This window comes from Rhinolophus hipposideros (assembly GCF_964194185.1).
Source record: "Rhinolophus hipposideros genome assembly, chromosome: 13".
NCBI lineage: Eukaryota > Metazoa > Chordata > Mammalia > Chiroptera > Rhinolophidae > Rhinolophus > Rhinolophus hipposideros.
Genome location: NC_138059.1, coordinates 435,904 through 454,969, shown reverse-complemented (window position 1 = coordinate 454,969; position 19,066 = coordinate 435,904). Strand labels below are relative to the sequence as shown.

General features: G+C 51.3%; 1 protein-coding gene across 2 annotated transcripts in view; it reads left to right on the top strand.

The window, feature by feature from the left end:
- The window catches only part of MROH1 (maestro heat like repeat family member 1), a 48,810-nt gene that overhangs the window by 4,116 nt on the left and 25,628 nt on the right, over nucleotides 1–19,066 (top strand). For both annotated transcript variants that reach the window (XM_081069803.1, XM_081069802.1), the window contains exons 2-13: nucleotides 2,305–2,409; nucleotides 3,377–3,450; nucleotides 3,533–3,678; nucleotides 6,160–6,291; nucleotides 6,658–6,820; nucleotides 7,045–7,143; nucleotides 7,565–7,716; nucleotides 8,186–8,326; nucleotides 8,511–8,603; nucleotides 11,513–11,591; nucleotides 11,809–11,922; nucleotides 18,345–18,418. In XM_081069803.1, the coding sequence (XP_080925929.1) occupies nucleotides 3,429–3,450; nucleotides 3,533–3,678; nucleotides 6,160–6,291; nucleotides 6,658–6,820; nucleotides 7,045–7,143; nucleotides 7,565–7,716; nucleotides 8,186–8,326; nucleotides 8,511–8,603; nucleotides 11,513–11,591; nucleotides 11,809–11,922; nucleotides 18,345–18,418 (1,215 nt within the window). In that variant the 5' untranslated portion in view covers nucleotides 2,305–2,409; nucleotides 3,377–3,428. The remainder of the gene's footprint in view (nucleotides 1–2,304; nucleotides 2,410–3,376; nucleotides 3,451–3,532; nucleotides 3,679–6,159; nucleotides 6,292–6,657; nucleotides 6,821–7,044; nucleotides 7,144–7,564; nucleotides 7,717–8,185; nucleotides 8,327–8,510; nucleotides 8,604–11,512; nucleotides 11,592–11,808; nucleotides 11,923–18,344; nucleotides 18,419–19,066) is intronic.

The following is a 19,066-nucleotide window of genomic DNA, read 5'->3' as shown; positions in this document are numbered from 1 at the left end:
GTTCAGGTCTTCTGTACCCTTACTGATTTTCTGTAAAGTGTCCTATGAATTATAGAAAGGGTGTTGCAATCTCTACTATAATTTGGATTTGTGTATTTCTCCTTGCATTTTAAATAGTTTGGCTTTGTGTATTTTGAAGCTCTGTTGTTAGCTGCATAAACATTTAGGATTGTTGTCTCTGAAATCTGCTTTGTCTAATATTAACATAGTCACTGTAGCTTTTTTATGACTGTTATCAGCCTCGTTTTTCTTTTCCCATCCTTTTACTTTACCTCTTTACGTTAACATATTCAGTCTTTCCTGTGGTTTCTTGAGTATATGAAATACAGTTATAACATGTTTAAATGTTCTTGTCTACTAATTATTTCCTTTGTGTCATTTTCGTGTCAGTTTGCATTGATTAGCTCATCCTCATTATGGGTTGTATTTTCTTGCTTCTTTGCATGCCTGGTAATTTTTGATTGGATGCAAGACATTGCTACCATGTTTGCCCCCAAATAAGACCTAGCCAGACCATCAACTCGAATGCATCTTTTGGAGCAAAAATTAATATAAGATCTCATATTAAATTTTATATTATATGATGTTATATTATGTTATTAAGACCAGTCTTATATTAAAATAAGACCGGGTCTTATATTAATTTTTGCTCCAAAAGACGCATTCGAGCTGATGGTCCGGCTAGGTCTTGTTTTCAGGGAAACACGGTATTTTACCTTTTTGGTGCCGGATATTTTCGTGTTCCTGTTATTCTTGAGCTTGGTGCTGGGATGTGGCTAAGTTACTTGGGGACAGTTTGGTCTTTTCAGGTCTTGCTTTCAGCTTTGTTTGGTGAGATCGGAGTGGTACTTAGTTTAGGGCTGGCTTTGCTTCTTTACTGAGGCAGCACCCTTCTGTGTGCTCGTCCTGCCACTGTCGAGAGTGCTGGTGTTGCTGCTCTGGCGCTGGCGGCTCCAGGGATTGTTTCTGCTCATCATTTTGGGTGGCTCTTTCCCCAGCCTTGTGTAGTTTCTTCTTGTATTAGTTTTCTATGGCTACTATGACGAATTAGCACAAACACAGTGGCTTCTCCAACACACCTTTGTCATCTTAACTCTTGAGATCAGAGGTCTGCCGTGGACGTTGCTGGGCTAACATCTGGGGTTGGTAGGGCTGTGCCTGCTTCTGGAGGGTCTAGAGAGGCTCTGTTTCCTGCTCTTTCAGGTTGTTGTCAGAATTTGGTTCTTTGTACGTGGAGGACCGCAGTCCTGTGTTCTTGCTGGCTGTCAGCTGAGGGACGTTTCCAGCTCCCACAGGCCACCACGTGCCTGGGCTCAAGGCCTGCTCCCCCCTCTTCCAAAGCCAGCCATGGTGGGTTGAGTCCTTCCCATGCTTTGAGTTCCTCCTTCTTCCGTCTCATCTCTCCCCGGCTGGGAAAGGCTCTCTGCTGTTAAGGACTCGTGCGATCAGGCTGGGCAATCCTCCCGCCTCAGGGTCTGTACCTTTAATCCCATCTGCTGGGTCTCTTTTGCCCTCTAAGGTAACACAGTCACAGGTTCTGGGGAAGAGGGCCAGGGCATCTTTGGGAACATTACTCTGCTGCCCAGTAAATCAGCTGAGTGACCTTCTGCAGGTCTCCGGAATTCTCTCTGGTCCTCAGCCTGCAAAGTGCCGCAGGACCTAGGTTTCCCGAGAACCCCCAGTCCGTCTCCTCAGCTCAGGTGTATTGCCAGGTCCTCTGGAGTGCTCCTCGGCTTGAATGTGCCCTCCAGGTGGTGTGCTGGAGTGCTTTCAGGGTACCCTGTTGCTCGTTTCCTGGTGTCCATCACCCTAAGAACTGTGGTTTCATGTGCTTTGTCCAGTTTTCAGCTGTTTTGGTCTGGAGGGCAAACTGGTCCATTACTCCCATCAAGCCGGGAGCTGATTCTCTTGGGCTTATTTATTTTTGTTTGCTCCTGTGTGAGTTGGACAAGCAGGGCCATTTGCACTTGTCTGAAGGGCCTTCCAAACTGGGTGGAGTGGGAGCTGCTTTAGTCTGTGTCTTCCGTGGCTTTTCACCGGGAGAGCCTCTGCCCAGGGACAAGCTGCCCGTCTCCTAGACTCAGACCCGGCCTGGGAGCTCAGGATTTGGGTTTCACGTGAGGGTGTAACTCCCCCCCCCCCTTTGAGAAGTGTGTTCTGTGAGTTCTTTCTGGAACCTCACACTCCACTGACGCCTGTGGTGTTTTCAGCCCTTCACCCTTTTGGGGTTTGGGATTTTTGGTTCCTTGCTCTGCTGCAAATGGAATATGTGTTTTTATTTCGTGTTTTCCTTGTTGCTTTTAGATGCTTTCCAGGAAGAAAGTGGAAACACCCCGCTGATGCCACCCTCTTCAAAACAGAGTCTTCCCCATCTGTTTCCTGTCTTCCTGGGACTCCTGGAAGTCTCTGGTCTGCTAATTTTATTTTTTGTTTTCTAGTGCTCTTGTGGGTTTATTCTTTTAAAACATACCTGTCTTCTGTTCTTTCACTGAGGTTGTGGTGGGGCGGGTGAATGTGTGGGGCCTTTTTACACCGGAATGCTCCCTTATTTGTAATTCCCCACCCCCCACGCCTTGCATGATTTCTCACTTTGCCTCTTCCCACGTGTGCACAGCCAGATGGTTGGGGCAGAGAGTGCCATCTCTCCTTTACGACCATCGTCCTTTTATGGAGGGAATGAAGGCGCAGTGGGATTGCCAGCGAATAGAGGACATGAGTGTTAGGGAGCAGGCCCCTCTGACATGTCCCGTCCTTGGAAAGTATGACGCAGGCCTGAACAGTGGCTCTTGCAGGGTTGATGGGCTTCGGTCGTTTTGCTGCCAAGGGTGCTTCCAGGCATCTGACGTTTGAGAGCTGCCGCTGCCCCATTCCATGCGCTGTTGGGGTGGTTGGTTCCAGGCACCAGCAACGCCACTGCTCCCTGTGCTGCCAGTGTCAGCCTCAGTCGCGCGCCTCATGTAGCCCTTCACCGGCATGTTTGCTGTGGGGTGTCCTGGCCCCTCCGGGCTCAGAGCCCTGTTCTTGGCCCCCGGGGCCAGGTTTTCCTGCTGTGCGCAGACCCCCAGGACTCCAGGCTTTAGTACATCCTGTCCTCTCTTCAGAGTGAAGGCGGAGGCTGTAGGGGGAGGCAGTGACCACACCTGCCCAGGGCACGTGGGCCCCAGGACAAGCCCTTGTGGGCTGACAGTGGGCGCAGGCCACCGGGGCCAGGTGGGGAGAGCTGGTGTACATGGAGGGGACAGGCGGAGCAGAGCAGCCCAAGGGTGGCAGGGACTGCCCCCAGAACATTCCTTTAAGCCGGGTGCTTTCCGCAAACGCAGTAACTGCCTATAAGTGAGGAAGCCTGTGAATTCAGGGTTGCGCTCTGGTTTCCCAGGTTGGAGCAGCTGACCGTTAACACTGTGTGAGAGGAAGCCGAGACCACCGCGATGACCCGGTCCTACGTGAGGAGTGAGTGTGCGCGGTGGGTGGGCCTGCGGGACTCCGCGTCCTCAGAACTGCCTGAGCATGCGCGCGGGCTTTGTCGCTGCAGAGCTGTCCACCATCCTGCTGGACGCTGTCACCGATAAGGACCCTCTGGTGCAAGAGCAGGTGTGCAGTGCCCTGTGCGCCCTCGGAGAGTCGCAGCCGCAGGAGGCGCTGAGCGCCTGCGAGGAGCACCTGCGGCAGAACGAGAAGGTGCGGGACTAGGGCTGGTCCTGCCCTTCTGGGGGCGGGGCCGCGGTGTGGGCGGGGCCTGCGGGTCTTGCAGGGGGCGGGCGCTGCTGGGGCGGGTGGGGCTGACCGGGCGAGAGCCTCAGGCCCTATGAGGAGTCCAAGACCCCTTCAGAGTGGCCATCCCACGACAGATGACACACCTTGTGGCTGGTGCCGCCGTCTGCGGGGACTGGGTGGTCAGCGCCGAAGCACCCTGCTGCTCCTGAACAGGGGCCCAGTGTCGCCGTCCCCTTTCACTCTCTGGCTGGAGACTGGAGGGCTCTCCCTGCCAGGGTCTGTGCTGTCGCCGAGGGAGAGGAGGCCACTGAGCATCAATTACAATAATGGGAACCCGTGGACAAGCGTTCTGAGGGCAGGATGGGAGGTGGGCACCTCTGCCGTCCCTCAGAGCGGGGCTGCGGGAGGAGGCCAGGGCCTTCCCATCCTCCCTTGGAGACTGCTAGCCTGGCAGAGGTGTGACAGGCTCTAGGGACTCCCCCTTCTCCGCGGGGCCATGTTCCAAGACCCCCAGTGGATACTGAAACCTGGATAGTATAGAACCCTGTCCTACGGTGTTTCTCCTGTGCATGCACACCTTTTCACATACAGGAAGCACTGGCGACTTCTCTTTGGCATGTCTAAACTGCCAGCATCACTGCTTTTGCGCTTTGGGGCTGGTATTAAGTAAATAAGGGTGACTGAACACAAGTACAGTGAGCCCACAACAGCCGATCTGATAACCGAGGCAGCTACTAGGTGACGGAGGGGCGGGAGCACCTCCAGGGAGGAGACATTGGACACAGGGATCAGTCATGTTTGGGGCAGGATGGAATTTTGTCACGCTACTTAGAACGGGCTGCAACTTAAAGCTTATGAACTGTTTGTTTCTGGAACTTTCCACTTAATATTTTCCAACCATACTTGACTGCGGATAATGGGAACTGAAAAGTGAAACTGTGGATAAGGGGGACCACTGTTCTGAACCCCACCTGCAGAGGTATCGATCGCTGACCTAAGCAAGAGCTCGACAGCTCTCTCCTCCCGGGACCTCTGTGGCTGCTGCGTCTGTGAGCCCGTTAGCACCTTGTTGTCTGAATAACTTGCACCATTTCTGGTTTTCATCAGTGCCTGGTGCAGGCCTGTTCCTGGATAGGGAAGAGACTTGCAGTCTCAAGGGGCCATTTTTTGTTCGATTTGACATTTTGATAAGTCAGAAGGGATGTCCATACAATGTGAGTTTTATTACTCTCTCCTCTGTCAGCTGCTGTATCCTGGGGGAAGTAACCCAGTCCCTCTGGTGGGTGCTGAGCTGAGTGTCCTCTGGTTTTGTGACATCGGTGGCGAGGGTCACCATCTTGCCCTGGGCTGTCCTACCTGTTCTCGCCAGGAACGCTAGGGCAGCCTGTTGGGGTTTTGATGGGAGATCGCTGTGCGTGGACTTGGTGGGGAGGAGGGCGCCCACTCACGCCCACTTGGGGGGTGCGTATGTGCGCAGTTCTTGCCGGCATGGTGCTTCGGCCGCATGTGCTGGGTGTCACCATGGCACGCTGAGGTCAGCGTCTGTTAGAGACGTGGACCGGGGCAGCCCATGAGGAAATGGCCAAAGAATACTACAGGTGGCTGCAGAGCCCTGTCGGTTTTAGCAATTCACAGCAAAGTGTATGTGTTTCATGCCTGTCATTTTCTAGCTCATTTATGATTTTGCCCCGTTTATAGTCTTTTCAATTTCTTTAACCAACTTAAAAAAAAGGTCTTCCTTCACGCCAGCATGTTTAGAGTGAATGTGTGTTGGGTTGGAGGTTGTATCCTGTGGGGTGCCCTTCCAGGCACGACCCTTGTGCCATTTATCCCCGCCCCTTCCACTTCCTCACTCGCTCGTATCTCATCGTACCCACTTCACTGGGCTGCACCTGTCTCCCAATGGATGTCCAACGACAGCATGTCCATTGTCCCACATCAGAGCTGTGTTTGAGACACGTGTGATGCTTTGCAGACATCAGCTTCTGGAGACTTCTGCCACTGTGGGCGCTGGGGCACGTCTGCTACTCTGCCAGCCACACCTTCTGGGCCTGGCGGTTTTAGACACATCCAGTCTCAGTCCTATCAGCAAGTCCTGTTTACAGAGAACTGTGTCATGACAGGATTGCTTAGCTGGGGGCAGGGGGGCTCCTGGGATGAGGCAGGGCAGGAGCTCACCGGCCTACCGTCCGCTCACCATCGGTCTGCACAGATGGCTCTCAGCCCTTCTGAAGTCCATGTGCCCACACCCACTTCCTCGGGCCCTCTTTGTGCGAGGCATTAAGTGGGACCCCACGGCCATGCAGGATGGCCAGACATGCCCCTCTCCTCCCGTGCTGGGGCTTTTGTTTTGAGTAAGGTCTGTAGGGAACATGAGAGGCACTGGCAGGTACCTGGGCACTCAGCTCACCTCCTGGGCCCTGGCCCTGTGGCTTTCCTCCTCAGCTGGCACACCCGTACCGGACGATGGTCCTGAGGGCCATGGAGACAGTCGTGAGCAGTCACATCAGCGAGCTGGACAAGGCCACGGCCAGGGCCGTCATCCTCCTGGCCTTCAGCGAGATGACCAAGGCGAAGGTACGTGGGCACTTGACCAGCCCCCTTGCTGGCCTTCCCACCGCAGCGCATGGGGACATGGGCTCATCCCCCATCCTGCTCACTGACCGCCTTCCTGGGCGGGAGGGCCACCCGTCATGTTAGAGGTGGAGAGCAAAGCAGAGAATTCACCTCTCAGGGTGAATGCAGGGCCCACACCCGTGTCTGGGGGACCCTGTCCTTCTCCGTGGTGGAGGGGCAGCGGCCTGGGGTTGAGAGGGTCTCGAGGTCTCTGACAGGCGCTCACTGTCCCCAGTGAGCCGCTTGTCCTCGGTGGTGGGTGTCTCACTCTTGCCTCTGGCCTGCTCCCCTGGGTCGAGGTGTCAGCTCCCCCTTTTCTTGGCGCAGGACTTGGTCTGTGACTGGCAGCAGGCCGCCAGCGATGTGCTGGTGGCCGTGGGGACGCGCTTCGTCAGCAGCGTGATGGAGGAGCTGCTGCAGGGGCTCCAGCCCGGCGTCCTGCCGCATTACTTTGTGGTGCGGACCTTGGCCAACCTCTCCGTGTCTAACGGTAGGTGGCGGCTTGGGCTGGACCCTGGCGGTCCTGAGCCCCCGGGCACCTGGGTGCCTGTGTCTCGGCAGCCTTACCTTTCCCCCGCGCTGAATACACACAGTTAAAGGCCCTGCAGCGGTGCCGGTGGGGTGCCCCTGCCTCTCCCTGGGGCTCAGGTGTGGGGAAGTGGGGGGTAGAGGGAGGGTGGGGAGCAGGGCCTCTGTGACGCATCCCCTTTGCAGTGTTCGGCACGGTGCCCTTCCTGACATCCATCCTTGGCACCATGCTGCCCATGCTGGCTACGGCCAAACACGACACCATGAGGGGCGTGTTCTGCTACGGTAAGTCAGGGTCTCCTAGGGCGGCTTGGGCGCTGCCTGCCCACTCCTTGGCCTTCTGTCTCCAGTGCCCCTTTGCGGGGGGCATGGGTCCTTTAGGCAACAAGAAAGCAACAGGTAGAGCAAGGGTGACTGCAGAGCACGTCGCTTCAGCCTCTGTGTCATCACTCGGCCGTCCCCTACCCTCTGTGTGTCCTAGCGTTGCGCTAGGGCCCACTCTCCCCCACTAGGACCACATCTTAACTAATGACATTTGCAAAGAGCCTGTGTCCAAAAGGGCCACATGCGGAGGTCCTGCAAAGGACAGAAACGTGGGGACACTGCGGCCCAGTGCAGTCCTGGGCTGGTGCTGGGGGCTCTTGCAGACTGGGCGGCGAAGGGCAGGTGTTGAAGCCTGGGCTGCTCACCGCCTGTTTCACCGCAGCCCTGCAGCACTTCAGCGAGAGCACACTTGAATACCTGGCCAACCTGGACCAGGCCCCAGACCCCACGGTCAGGAAGGACACCTTCGCCTCTGACATCTCCAGCGCCTACGACATCCTCTTTCACCAATGGCTGCCGAGTCGCGAGGCCAAGGTTCGGCCCCACCTTGCTGCTGCCCTCTCCCACCCCGGAGCTGCCAGCCACAGGTCCCTCCCATCACCTGGGCCTCTTCTGCTGTTCTGCGGGGCGTGGCGGAGCCATCTGGGTACATGTGCCCCGCTCCCTGCCGTGCACTCAGGATGTGGGGTCTTGTTGCAGTAGAGGTGCCCTGTGCACGGTCTTCCTTGCAGGTCCTCAAGAGTGCCTGCAGCGGGTTTCTGAGCCCTAGTTGCGGTGGACAACCCCTCCCACACCACTCCACTCTGCCCGAGGCTTTGGACTGCCTGGGGGAGGGCCAAAGTGTGATGACAGCACATGCCTGGCCCCTTTAGCACCTCGGTCATGTGGAACCTGGGGTTTGCCCCCTTGTGGCCCTGGATTCTCGGTGGATGGGCTCTTGGCTGCTCTGTCCTGTGTGGACGTGAGCACTGCCATCCTGGTTTGTGTCGCTGTCCCCTCTCAGCTCCGACTCGCCGTGGTGGAGGCCCTGGGGCCCATGAGCCACCTGCTGCCCAGCGAGAAGCTAGAGGAGCAGCTCCCCAAGCTGCTGCCCGGCATCCTCGCCCTCTACAAGAAGCACGCTGAGACCTGCCATGTGTCCAAGGTCTGGTCTGAGCACTGCTGTTCAGATTCAGTGGTGGGTGGGGACTGGCCGGGTTTCACCTCAGTGCCCTGCACTTGGCCTTGCCTGGTGTCCCCTTTTCTGATCCCTGCCCTCCCCTCTGAATTCTGGAGGCAGAAATAGGGCTGGGGCTTCAGGGGACACTGATGGCTCCTCTGCCCAACAGAGCCTGGGCCAGATCCTGGAGGCGGCTGTGAGCGTGGGCAGCCGCACACTGGAGGTCCAGCTCGACTCTCTCATGGCCGCTCTGCACGCTCAGGTGGGCCGGGGGCTGGAGTGGGGGTTAGGTCAGGGAGCACGTTGGTGGTGCCCTGTGGCAGGGGCCTCTGTGTGAAACCGCCGGCTGGGGGCTGCAGGGAGCTAGATTCGGGGTGCGTGCAGCTGTCGCAGACACAGCTATGTTGTCATCTGCTCAACACTGGTATGTGCAGTGTGATGGTGGAGACTCTAGCACAGAGGTGGCAGGAGTGGGTGGCCTGAGACAGGCTGGGGGCATTTGCCTGGGTGCGGGTTCCCAAGGACTGAGTGGGGCAGAGCAGGGGCCACAGGGAGGCCTGGGCAGCGAGGCCCATCAGCTGTGTCGGGCCCATCCCTAAGGTCAGAGGAGAGGTCATAGCACGAGGTGGCAGGGGCTCCTGTGTCACACGGGAGGTGTCTTCTGATCTGAATGGATGCAGAGAAAGCTCTTAATGAAGTCAGAAGCTTTTATCATTCAAACCCATTTACCATTCAAACTCTTAGCAGCTAGGATTGGAGAGGAATTTCTTTAACTTGATACAGTTCATCGCCCAAACACTCGGCATACGTCATGATGAATGGGAAACAGGTACAGTCCACTCAGGGTCAAGGGCAGGAAGAGCCGCCCTCTCCCGGTCAGTGGGATCCAAGGCCAGCTCGACAAGGAGAGGAGCAGTGAGGGTGACAGGAGTGAAGCCTGGGGGAGGCAGACTGGCCAGCCTCACTGCCCCACCTCCCAGCCACTCCTCGTGCTGCCCTGCTGGATTTCCTCCACGGTGCTCAGCCCCTGGACTGTACAGTTGCCCTCAAATGATGTAGTCTGAGCTGCGCGGGCCCTCTCGTTTGCGGAGGTTTTGGTAACAACTGCTGTAAATGCATGTTGTCTCCCTTAGGGTTTTCTTCACAGTGACTTTTCTCCAGCTGATTTTATTTTAAGCATACAGGATATAACACATACAACATACGAAACGTGATGATCAGCTCTTTGTTATCAATAAGGCTTCTGGGAAACAGTAGTGACATTTTGGGGGAGTTAAAAGTTATTGTGTGGACTTTTGACTGCCTGGGAGTTGGCCCCCCTCAGCCCTCACTGCTCAAGGGTCAGCTGTGGCCAGTCACTGACCGTTGCCTCCCCTGCTAGGATGGACTGTGCGTGGGGCGGGCTTTGGACTGTTTTATTCACTGCTGTGGCACCCAGAATAGCACCCGTCCCTTGTAAGCACTCTGTGGCATGTGTTTTGTGGGTGATTGAGTCGTCATCCCGAAAAGTCACGCATGTACCAACTGAGTCAGTACCCACGTGAGAACGAATTAAGTTCAACTAGGTCGCCAGTTACAGAGCAGCCCACACAAAGCAGCATCTCCCTACACCATAGCAGCCACCGGCAAAGTACCAAACTTTGCCAAACATGCATTTACATCAGCACCAGAAACATACTAGGAGGTATCTGGGAGTTAGAAGGCCTAGGGTCTCTCCCTGGAGAAAGAGTGTACAACTCTGAAATCCGGGGAGGAAAATGAGAGCTGGGGCACGGTATCCCTTACGTGATAGAGAGAGCACATGTGTGCAAAACAAGATACAGGGTGATTAGGGGCTGGGGGCGCGAGGAGGGAATGGGCCGAGAGGGAAATGGACGTATGTGAAGGCTGAGGAGGTAGAAAAATTGTGATGTGTACTTGTCTGAGCGTCCGTTCAGCTCCGTTATTGTTTCTGCGTTTTAAGTGTTGCATACTGATCCGTAGCAGTTATTTAGTCTTGTGCCATGTTTGTGTACATACATGCTCCTACTTTGCCCTTTATTTTTTGGCTCTGTTTATGATTTTTTTTGCCAAGCAAAATTATTTAATTTTTACACCATTTTTTCTTGTCGCTCAGCTTTCGTTATCCTCAGGAAAGCATTTCAAATTCTGCAGTTATTGTTCAGATTTCCCCATTGCCCCTAAACTTTTGTTGTTTAATGCGCCCAGAAGCAGTGAGTGAGGACCCGATTTACCTTTCTTCCGGGCGACTCCCCATTTGCATTAGTTATCTATTGAGGTTTAACCACCGCTGAAGGACCTGGCACCTCAAACATAGTGATCTCGCGGTCGCCCGGAGTCAGGAGCCTGGGGCCGCCGGCCAGCCGGTGGCTCTGGTGGCTTTCGCACCGTCTGAAGGCTCAACTGGGCTGGGGACTCTGCTTCTATGCGGCTCCTCCTATGGCTGTGGGAAGGAGGCCTCGGTCCCTTGCCGTGGGGCTCCCCAGGGCGGTTTGAGTGTCATGACGGCATGGCTCTGGCTCCCCAGAGCTAGAGGTCTCAAGGAGAGCAGGCAGGAGACTGCGGCACCTTTTATGACCAGATCAGGTCCTTACGTAGGAAACAGCCAGGAGCCACCTGGGACGCTGGGGCTGAGCCCTGGGCCGGCCGCCCCTCCCCTGAGAGCTGGCCATGCCCAGGCTGGGCAGGGCCCGCGGGCCTGGGGACTTGCTGAGCACATCAGTCACCTCCTCTGGCTCAGAAGATGGGCTGTCCCGAGGAGCGGCCTAGAGCCCTTTGTGCAGAGGCTGCTGGCATCCTTTGCTCTGACCCTGAGGGCTGAGCAGGGACTGGGATGCCACCTGGAGCTCCCCCCAGGAGCATGAGGGTGGGTGGCTTCAGTGTCACCCGCTGAGGTGCAGTGGAGCCCCGAGATGCGTCGTTTTTTTTTTATCAGTGCAACTTTCCCCCACAATTTTGAAGACGACTGTAGGTGTCTTGGTCTCCAGGCTTTCTGTGTTCCAGTGGGGACTGGATTCGAGCCTGTGCCCAGGCCGGTGCCAGGAGCATGGCAGGGGTCTTAGTTCTAATGAGGGAGTTTGTTCTGGCTGCGGTAGGAGCGCCGTGCCTCTGCCCCTGCCCCTGACCTGCCCCTGCTCCTGCCCTGCCCTTGTCCCCTTTCTCCTGGAGCAGATCTGTGTGCCCGTGGAGTCGGCAAGCTCCCTGGTGCTGAACAACCAGAAGGAGGTGCTCCGCTGCTTCACCGAGCTGGGTAAGCGGCCTGCGGCACGGGCCTCGGTGGGTGCCGGGACAGCGGCAGCTCTTGTGTGGTTGGGGGTGACGGGCTTCCTGGTCCAGCTCTGCCTGGGCCTGCCTGCGTGTGGGCCCTGAGCCCGACGAGTGTGCACCCTCCCCGGCCGGTTTGGAGGTGCAGGCAGAGGGGAGTTGGGACGGGTCCCTACCACTCGTAACGCGCACTTACCCTGCAGCGACCTGCTCGCCCGACCGCCTGCTGGCCTTCCTGCTGCCCAAGCTAGACTCCAGCAGCGAGAGGACCCGCGTGGGCAGCCTGCAGGTGCTGAGGCACATCATCAACTCGGCCGGTGAGTGACGAGGGCGGGCACTGGCCAGGCTGTCCCTGAAAAGGACCATCTTGCTTTGAAGGCTTCTTACAAAATGCTCCCAACCTTCTGTCTTGCAAAACTGCAAACTTTTTGAAAAGCTGTGAGAATAGAGCTGTCCACTCAGCCGCTGAGGGCCATCACCAGTACCTGCCTTTGACACCTGGCTGCAGACGCCAGACACTGCGCCTTGACCCCAGCCTGGCATTGGCCGCATGCCTCGGGGCTGATGTCTCAGAGGCGGCACACACGTCACGCGGTGTCTGCCACGGCTGCCCCCTCAGTGCCGGGTCACTCGTTGGTTAGTTGTCTCTTAGACATGGACCTTTGGGAAGCGTTGAGGCCAGTTGTCCTGTAGAATGTTCCTCACTTTGCACGTGTTATTTCCTCTCAATTAGATGGAAGGGTCCAGGCGCGAAGCATCTTTTTTTGTGTCTACTGGCCACCTGTGTGTCCTCTTTGGGGACATATTCATTCAGGTCCTCTGCCCATTTTTTTAATCAGATTGTTTGGATTCTTTTGGAGTTGAGTTGTATGAATTCTTTTTATATTTTGAATATTAACTCTTTATCAGATGTATCATTGGCGAATATTTTCTCCCATTCAGTAAGTTATCTTGTCATTTTGTTAATAGTTTCCTTGCTGTGCAAAAACCTTTTAGTTGGATGCAGACCCACTTGTTTATTTTTGCTTTTGTTTCCCTTGCCTGAGGAGATGTATCAGTAAATATATTACTAAGGATCATGTCTGAGAGTTTACTTCCTGTATTTTCTTCTAGGAGTTTTATGGTTTCCAGTCTAACATTTAAATCTTCATCCATTTTGTGTTTATTCTTGTATATGGTGTAAGAAAGTCGTTTGGTTTCATTTCTTTGCACGTGTCTGTCCAGTCTTCCCAACACCATTTATTGAAGAGACTGTCTTTATCCCAATGTATATACTGGCCTCCTTTGTCATAAATTAATTGATCATATAGATATGGGTTTATTTCTGGGCTCTATATGCTGTTCTGTTGATGTATGAGTCTGTTTTTATGCAAGTACCGTGATGTTTTGATGACTATGTATGGCCTTGTGGTATAGTTTGATATCAGGGAGCATGATACCTCCAAATTTGTTCTTTCTCAAGATTGCTGTGGCTATTTAGTGTTTTTTTGTGTTTCCATATAAATTTTATTCTAATTCTGAGAAGAATGCCATTGATACTGTAATAGGATTGCACTGAATCTGTAGATCGCTTTAGGTAGTATGGACATTTAACGATATTACTTCTTCCTATCCATTAACAAGGTATATTCTTCCATTTATTTGTGTTTTCTTCAATTTCTTATTTCAGTGTCTACTAGTTTTCAGAGCACAGGTCTTTTACCTCTTTGGTTACATTTATTCCTAGGTATTTTATGCTTTTTGATGCAATTGTAAATGGGAATGTTTTCTTAATTTCTCCTCTGATCGTTATTGGTGTACAGAAATGCAGTAGATTTCTGTACATTGATTCTGTATCCTGCAACTTAACTGAATTCATTTATTAGCTCTAATAGTTTTTTGGTGGAGTCTTGTCATCCGAGAATAATGAGAGTTTTTCTTCTTCCTTTGTGATTTGGATGCCTTTTATTTCTTTTTCTTGCCTCACTGCTCTGGCTAGGACTCCCAATACTATGTTGAATAACAGGGGTGAGAGTGGACATTCTCGTCTTGTTCCTGATCTGAGAGGAAAGGCTTTCAGCTTGTCACCACTGAGAATGAGGTTAGCTGTGGGTTTGCCACCAGTGGCCTTTATTATGTTGAGGTGTGTCCCCTCTATTCCTACTTTGCTTAAAGTCTTATAAAAGGATGTGGAATTTTGTCAAATGCTTTTTCTGCGTCTGTTGAGATGATACAGTGGTTTTTATACTTTATTTTGTTAGTGTGATGTATCACATCGATTTATGGTATTGAACCATCCTTGCACCCCTGGGATGAATCCCACTTGGTCGTGGTGTATGGTCCTTTCCTTTTAATGTCTTGTTCAATCTGGTTTGCTAATATATTGATGAGAATTTTTGCATCTATGTTCATCAGGGATATTGGTCTATAAGTTTCCTTGTGTGTGTGTGTGTGTGTTTGTGTGTGTGTGTGTGTGTGTGTGTGTCTGTGTGATTATCTGGTTTTGGTATTAGGGTAATGCTGGCTTCATAAAATATGTTTGGAAGTGTTTCTTCCTCTTTGATTTTTTGAAATAGCTTAAGAAGGATAGGTATTAATTCTTTGAATGTTTGGTAGACTTCACCTGTGAAGCTATTTGGTCCTGGACTTTTATTTGTTGGGAGTTTTTTGATTATTGCTGCAATTTCATTGCTAGTAATTGGTCTGTTTAGATTTTGTATTTCTTCCTGGTTCAGTCTTGGAAATTTATACGAGGTCAGACAATTAAGTTTGAGAACTCATCCTAGAAAAAGTGCTACATACCTCATTGCTGAATATCATTGCGGTCACCTTTGAAGCACTCCCCTTGGAAAGCTATGCACTGACGCCAGCTCGTAGTCCACCCTTCAAAGCAATTTTGGAACTCTTTTTCTGGAATGGCCCTCAGAGCTATCATCGTATTACCCATGATGTCCTGAATTTCATCAAAATGTCTTCCTTTCAATATTTCCTTTATCTTCTGGTAAAGAAAGAAGTCACTGGGAGCCAGATCAGGTGAGTAGGGAGGGTGTTCCAATACAGTTATTTGTTTACTGGCTAAAAACTCCCTCACAGACAGTGCCATGTGAGCTGGTGCATTGTCGTGATGCAAGAGCCATGAGCTGTTGGTGAAAAGTTCAAGTTGTCTAACTTTTTCACGCAGCCTTTTCAGGATTTCCAAGTAGTAAACTTGGTTAACTGTCCAGTTGGTACAAATTCATAATGAATAATCCCTCTGATATCAAAAAAGCTTAGCAACAGCGGTTCAACAAGTTCGCGAACTTAATTGTCAGACCATGTATACTTTCAGAAACTTATCTCTTTCTTCTAGATTGTTGAATTTGTTGGCATATAATTGTTCCTGGTGGTCTTTAATGATTCTTTGTATTTCTGTGGTGTCAGTTGTAACTTCTTCCTTTCATTTATGATTTTATTTATTTGGACTCTTTCTCTTTTTCCCCTTTAGTGAGTTTGGCCAAAGGTTTGTCTATTTTATTTATCTTTTCAAAGAACCAGCTCTTAGTTTTATGATCTTTTCTGTTGTTTTTTAAATTTCTGTTTTGTGTATTTCCATTCTGATCTTTATTAATTTCCTTCTTTCTACTCAATTTGGGTTTTGTTTGTTTTTTTCTAGCTCCTTCGGGTGTAGAGTTAGATTGTTTATTTGGGGTTTTTGTTTTTTTAGGTAGGCCTGTATATCTGTGATGAATTGCTGCAGTGCTTTGTAGAAAGTCAGGTGACCATATGTATTAGTCTGCTAGGACTGCCTTAATCAAGTACCACAGACTGGGGGGCTTACGCAGTACAAACATATTGTGTCACAGTCTGGAATCTGGAATTGAAGATCACATTGTCAGCGGGCAACCTTTCCTTCTGAGGCTGTGAGGGAGAATCTGTCCCAGGTTCCTCGCCTGGCTCCCAGTGGTTGCTGCAATCCTTGGTGTTCCTTGGCTTGTAGAAGCATCACCCCGATCTCTGCCTTCATCTTATGTCTGCAGGCATCTCCCTGGGTAGCTGTCTGTGTCTTAAATCCCTCATTTTATAAGGATACCAGAAGTACTGGAGTAAAGGCTCACCGTGTTCCAGTGTGACCTCATCCTGACTTAGTTAATTATATTTGCAATGATCCTAGTTCCAGGTAACTTCTGAATTGGGGGCATAGTCAGCCCGTAACAGTACACATAACATTACGCATTAGCAGATGTGTTCCAGGACTCAGTTCTGTCCCACCGATCGTACACCAATAGCACACTCTCTCAATTCTTGTTGCTTTATAAAAAGTCTTTCAATCCGGCAGAGTATGTCAGATTGTTCATCTCCATTAAAACATCTTTTTATTGTAGGACAAATCAGAGGCACAAACCGCACAAATGTGTGGCTTAATGACTCATTCTAAGACAAACACCTTTGTGTCTCTAACTCTTGAGTTGGACTTGTCTCTCCAGAAGCCCCTTTCCTGCATCCTGTTCCACTCATAACCCTTTACCCACCCGATAAGTAACAGTTCCTCTGGTTTTGTAGTAATTACTTCACTATCGTTTTACACTATTTGCCGAGATGCCTCAGTTTAGTCCTGCCCATTAAAAAGTGACATATACAGTTGACCCTCGAACAATCTGGTCTGAACTGTGTGGGTCCACCCATGCGGATTTGTTTCAATAAATACTGTAAGTGTATTTTCTCTTCCTTAAGAGTTTTTTAAATAACATTTTCTTTTTTCTAGCTTATTTTAAGAATACAGTATATGATACCTATAACATACAAAATATGTGCCATTTGACTATTTATGGTCTTGATAAGGCTTTCAGTCAATTAGTGGGTAAGTTTTGGGGGAGTCAGAAGTTGTACGAGGATTTTCAGTTGTGCAGGGAGTTGGCACCCATAACACCCACATTGTTCAAGAGTCAGCTGTACTTAACTATCTCCTTTTGGAGGCTCAGCCCATGGTGTTTTTGTTTGTTTGTTTGTTTTTAATTGTTGCAAAATACAAATAACAAAGTTTACCATCCTAACCATTGATAGGTGTGCAGCTCAGCAGCATTAAGTACATTCACACTGTTATGCAATCATCACACCATCCGTCTCCAGAACTCTCTTCATCTTGCTAAAGTGAAACTCTGTCGCCATGAAACAACCCCCCATGTTTAAGTCTCTTCTAAGCTACAGGTCCCCCGTCCACCCTTTCCTTTCCCTTGTGCCTTCTCTGAGGAAGCACCTGGGCCACTCGGCCTGCAGACCCCACAGCTGAGGTGTGCTGACCACGTTGTCGGGCACACCAACATGTATGTCTTCTGTCTGAACTTGCAAGCTGGATTCGGAGGCAGGGTCAGGCTCCAGGTCAATCATTTGGCCAGACTGGGAGGCATGTGATTCTGATGTTCTCTCTCCTGTGACTTTGGCAGCACTAGGGGCAGGTTGTTCAAGCTCTGATTCGGTAATTTCTTCTTCATCGATTCGTTGGAATACTTGATAAGAGGTACTTCTCTTATCTACCGTTGGGTTACCCAGAGCTGTGGCTCACATAGAGAAGGGGGGAGGAGGGTCCATCCTTGATACTTTTCCTTTATTTATCAGTTTCCAGGATAATAGATTGGTTACCTATCATCTTCCAAAGGTAACCATTTCTCTTTAAAACAAATACATGGGCTCTTGGATTTAAACAGATTTCATGGATTTCAATTTATTGCAATTCTTATCATTACTGAAGCTCAAATTGCATCATCTGTGGTAGTGGGAGCTTCTTCGAGTTCTGGGTCCTTTGACAGCCAATGTTCTAGGCTCATCTTGTGTAGATACAATCTCATAGATGCCCAAGCCTGGGATCAGCATTTCTCCAAAAAGCCCAAATTTGCTTTAGTGAGAAATTATCTTTTAAGACAGTGGTTTGGTGCTGGAGCTTGTTACATGTAGGTGTGCCATTTGTGGGCCTTCATTAGCAGACAGGTAGGTAGATAAAATCCCTTAGGAGTTCCTACTGACACTTCTGAGTCATCACACTGTAGAGATTTTACTTCTTCTCTTTTCACTGCTCCTCTACTCTGGGAATCCGGCTCTCGGGGTTGATAGATTTAGAACATCCCATACGTCCTTGTTTTGTCTCCTGCAATACACGTGAGCCTAACCCTGGAGCAACGCTGGTGCTCCTACCACCTGTAAGATGATAAAAACATGGAGCATAGTTTGCAGGTGCGTTCCTCATCCTCCCGTTGTCATAGCAGCTGTGTGTGGTGTCTGCATGAGCTAGGTGGCCACGCCTGTGTCCCTCCATTGGTCGTAGTTCCCCAGGTAACTGCAGGCACGATGCTGCCCTCCATCCTGAGTGTGTGTCTCTACTCTTTCTGGTTGTTGAAGTTCATTCTCTAGTAGGTTTCATAGGAAGGGCTCATGGGAACTTAGTCCTGATTTTTGCTTTTTGATAATAGTTTCTTTGTGCCTTTGTACTTAGTGGTCAGTTTTGCTGGTTATACAATTCTTGGTTCACATTTCGTTGACTATCCTGCAGCCCTACACTAGCAACCATCTAGCTTTTCAATGAGGTAAAATGTCATTTGGGGTAAAAAGTCCTTTGTCCTTTGGAGAGAAGCGGTTGGGCTTTTGCTTAGATGCTCTCCTCCTTCTCCCATGTGTAGGGCCACGTTGAGGCTAGACCCCTGGTGACGGGGCCTTGGGCCTCATGGTGGTGGACAGGCTGGCTGATCTTAGTCTCAGTGGGGACTCTGAGCCGTCTTTTTGTTTTTTGCAGCTGCTCAGATGGAAGTTAAGAAGCCCTTTATCCTCTCCTCCATGAAGCCTCCTCTTCTGGACACTAATACCAAGGTAAAGCGTGGGGCTAGCCGAGCTCTGCCGTGAGCAGCTGTAGGGAATGTGGCCAGGCTTGGATCTGAAGCCACCACTGCTCAGGCAGCCCCTCAGCCAGACCTGAGCGTCAGTTGATGCATGGGGCCGGTGCTGTTGGGCAGTATCTCTGGGACTCCCCACATTTCACTCCTGATACAGTTCCCCCGTTGTGAAGTTAGGCAATGGTTCCCAAGACAACTCTCAGGTTCAAGAATCCTCTCGGAGGACTCCAGAACTCACAAGAGCTGTCACAGACAGTTATGGCTCATAACACCCACAGACACAGTACAACCTCTGCCAGGGAAGGAGGCTCTCCCAGTTGTCCTCTCCCCGTGGAGTTGTGGGCAGCGATGTGGCAGCATGCATGGAGGCTGCCAGCCAGGGAAGCCCCCAGCCTGTGTCCAGGGTCTTTGTCAGGGCCTCCGTCACACAGGCCTGTATGGCTGACCTCCGTCTCCAGCCCCTTGGGAGGTCGAGCTGGTACTGCGTGGCCCTGGATGAGGCGCCAGCTCTGGGAAGAGGGTGTTGTTTTCAGCCACCATGACCTGGCCATGCCCCAGATGGAATCACTGAGTGGGACTGGATAGAGGGTTAGAATTCCCAGGGGTGTTTGGGCAACAACTGCAA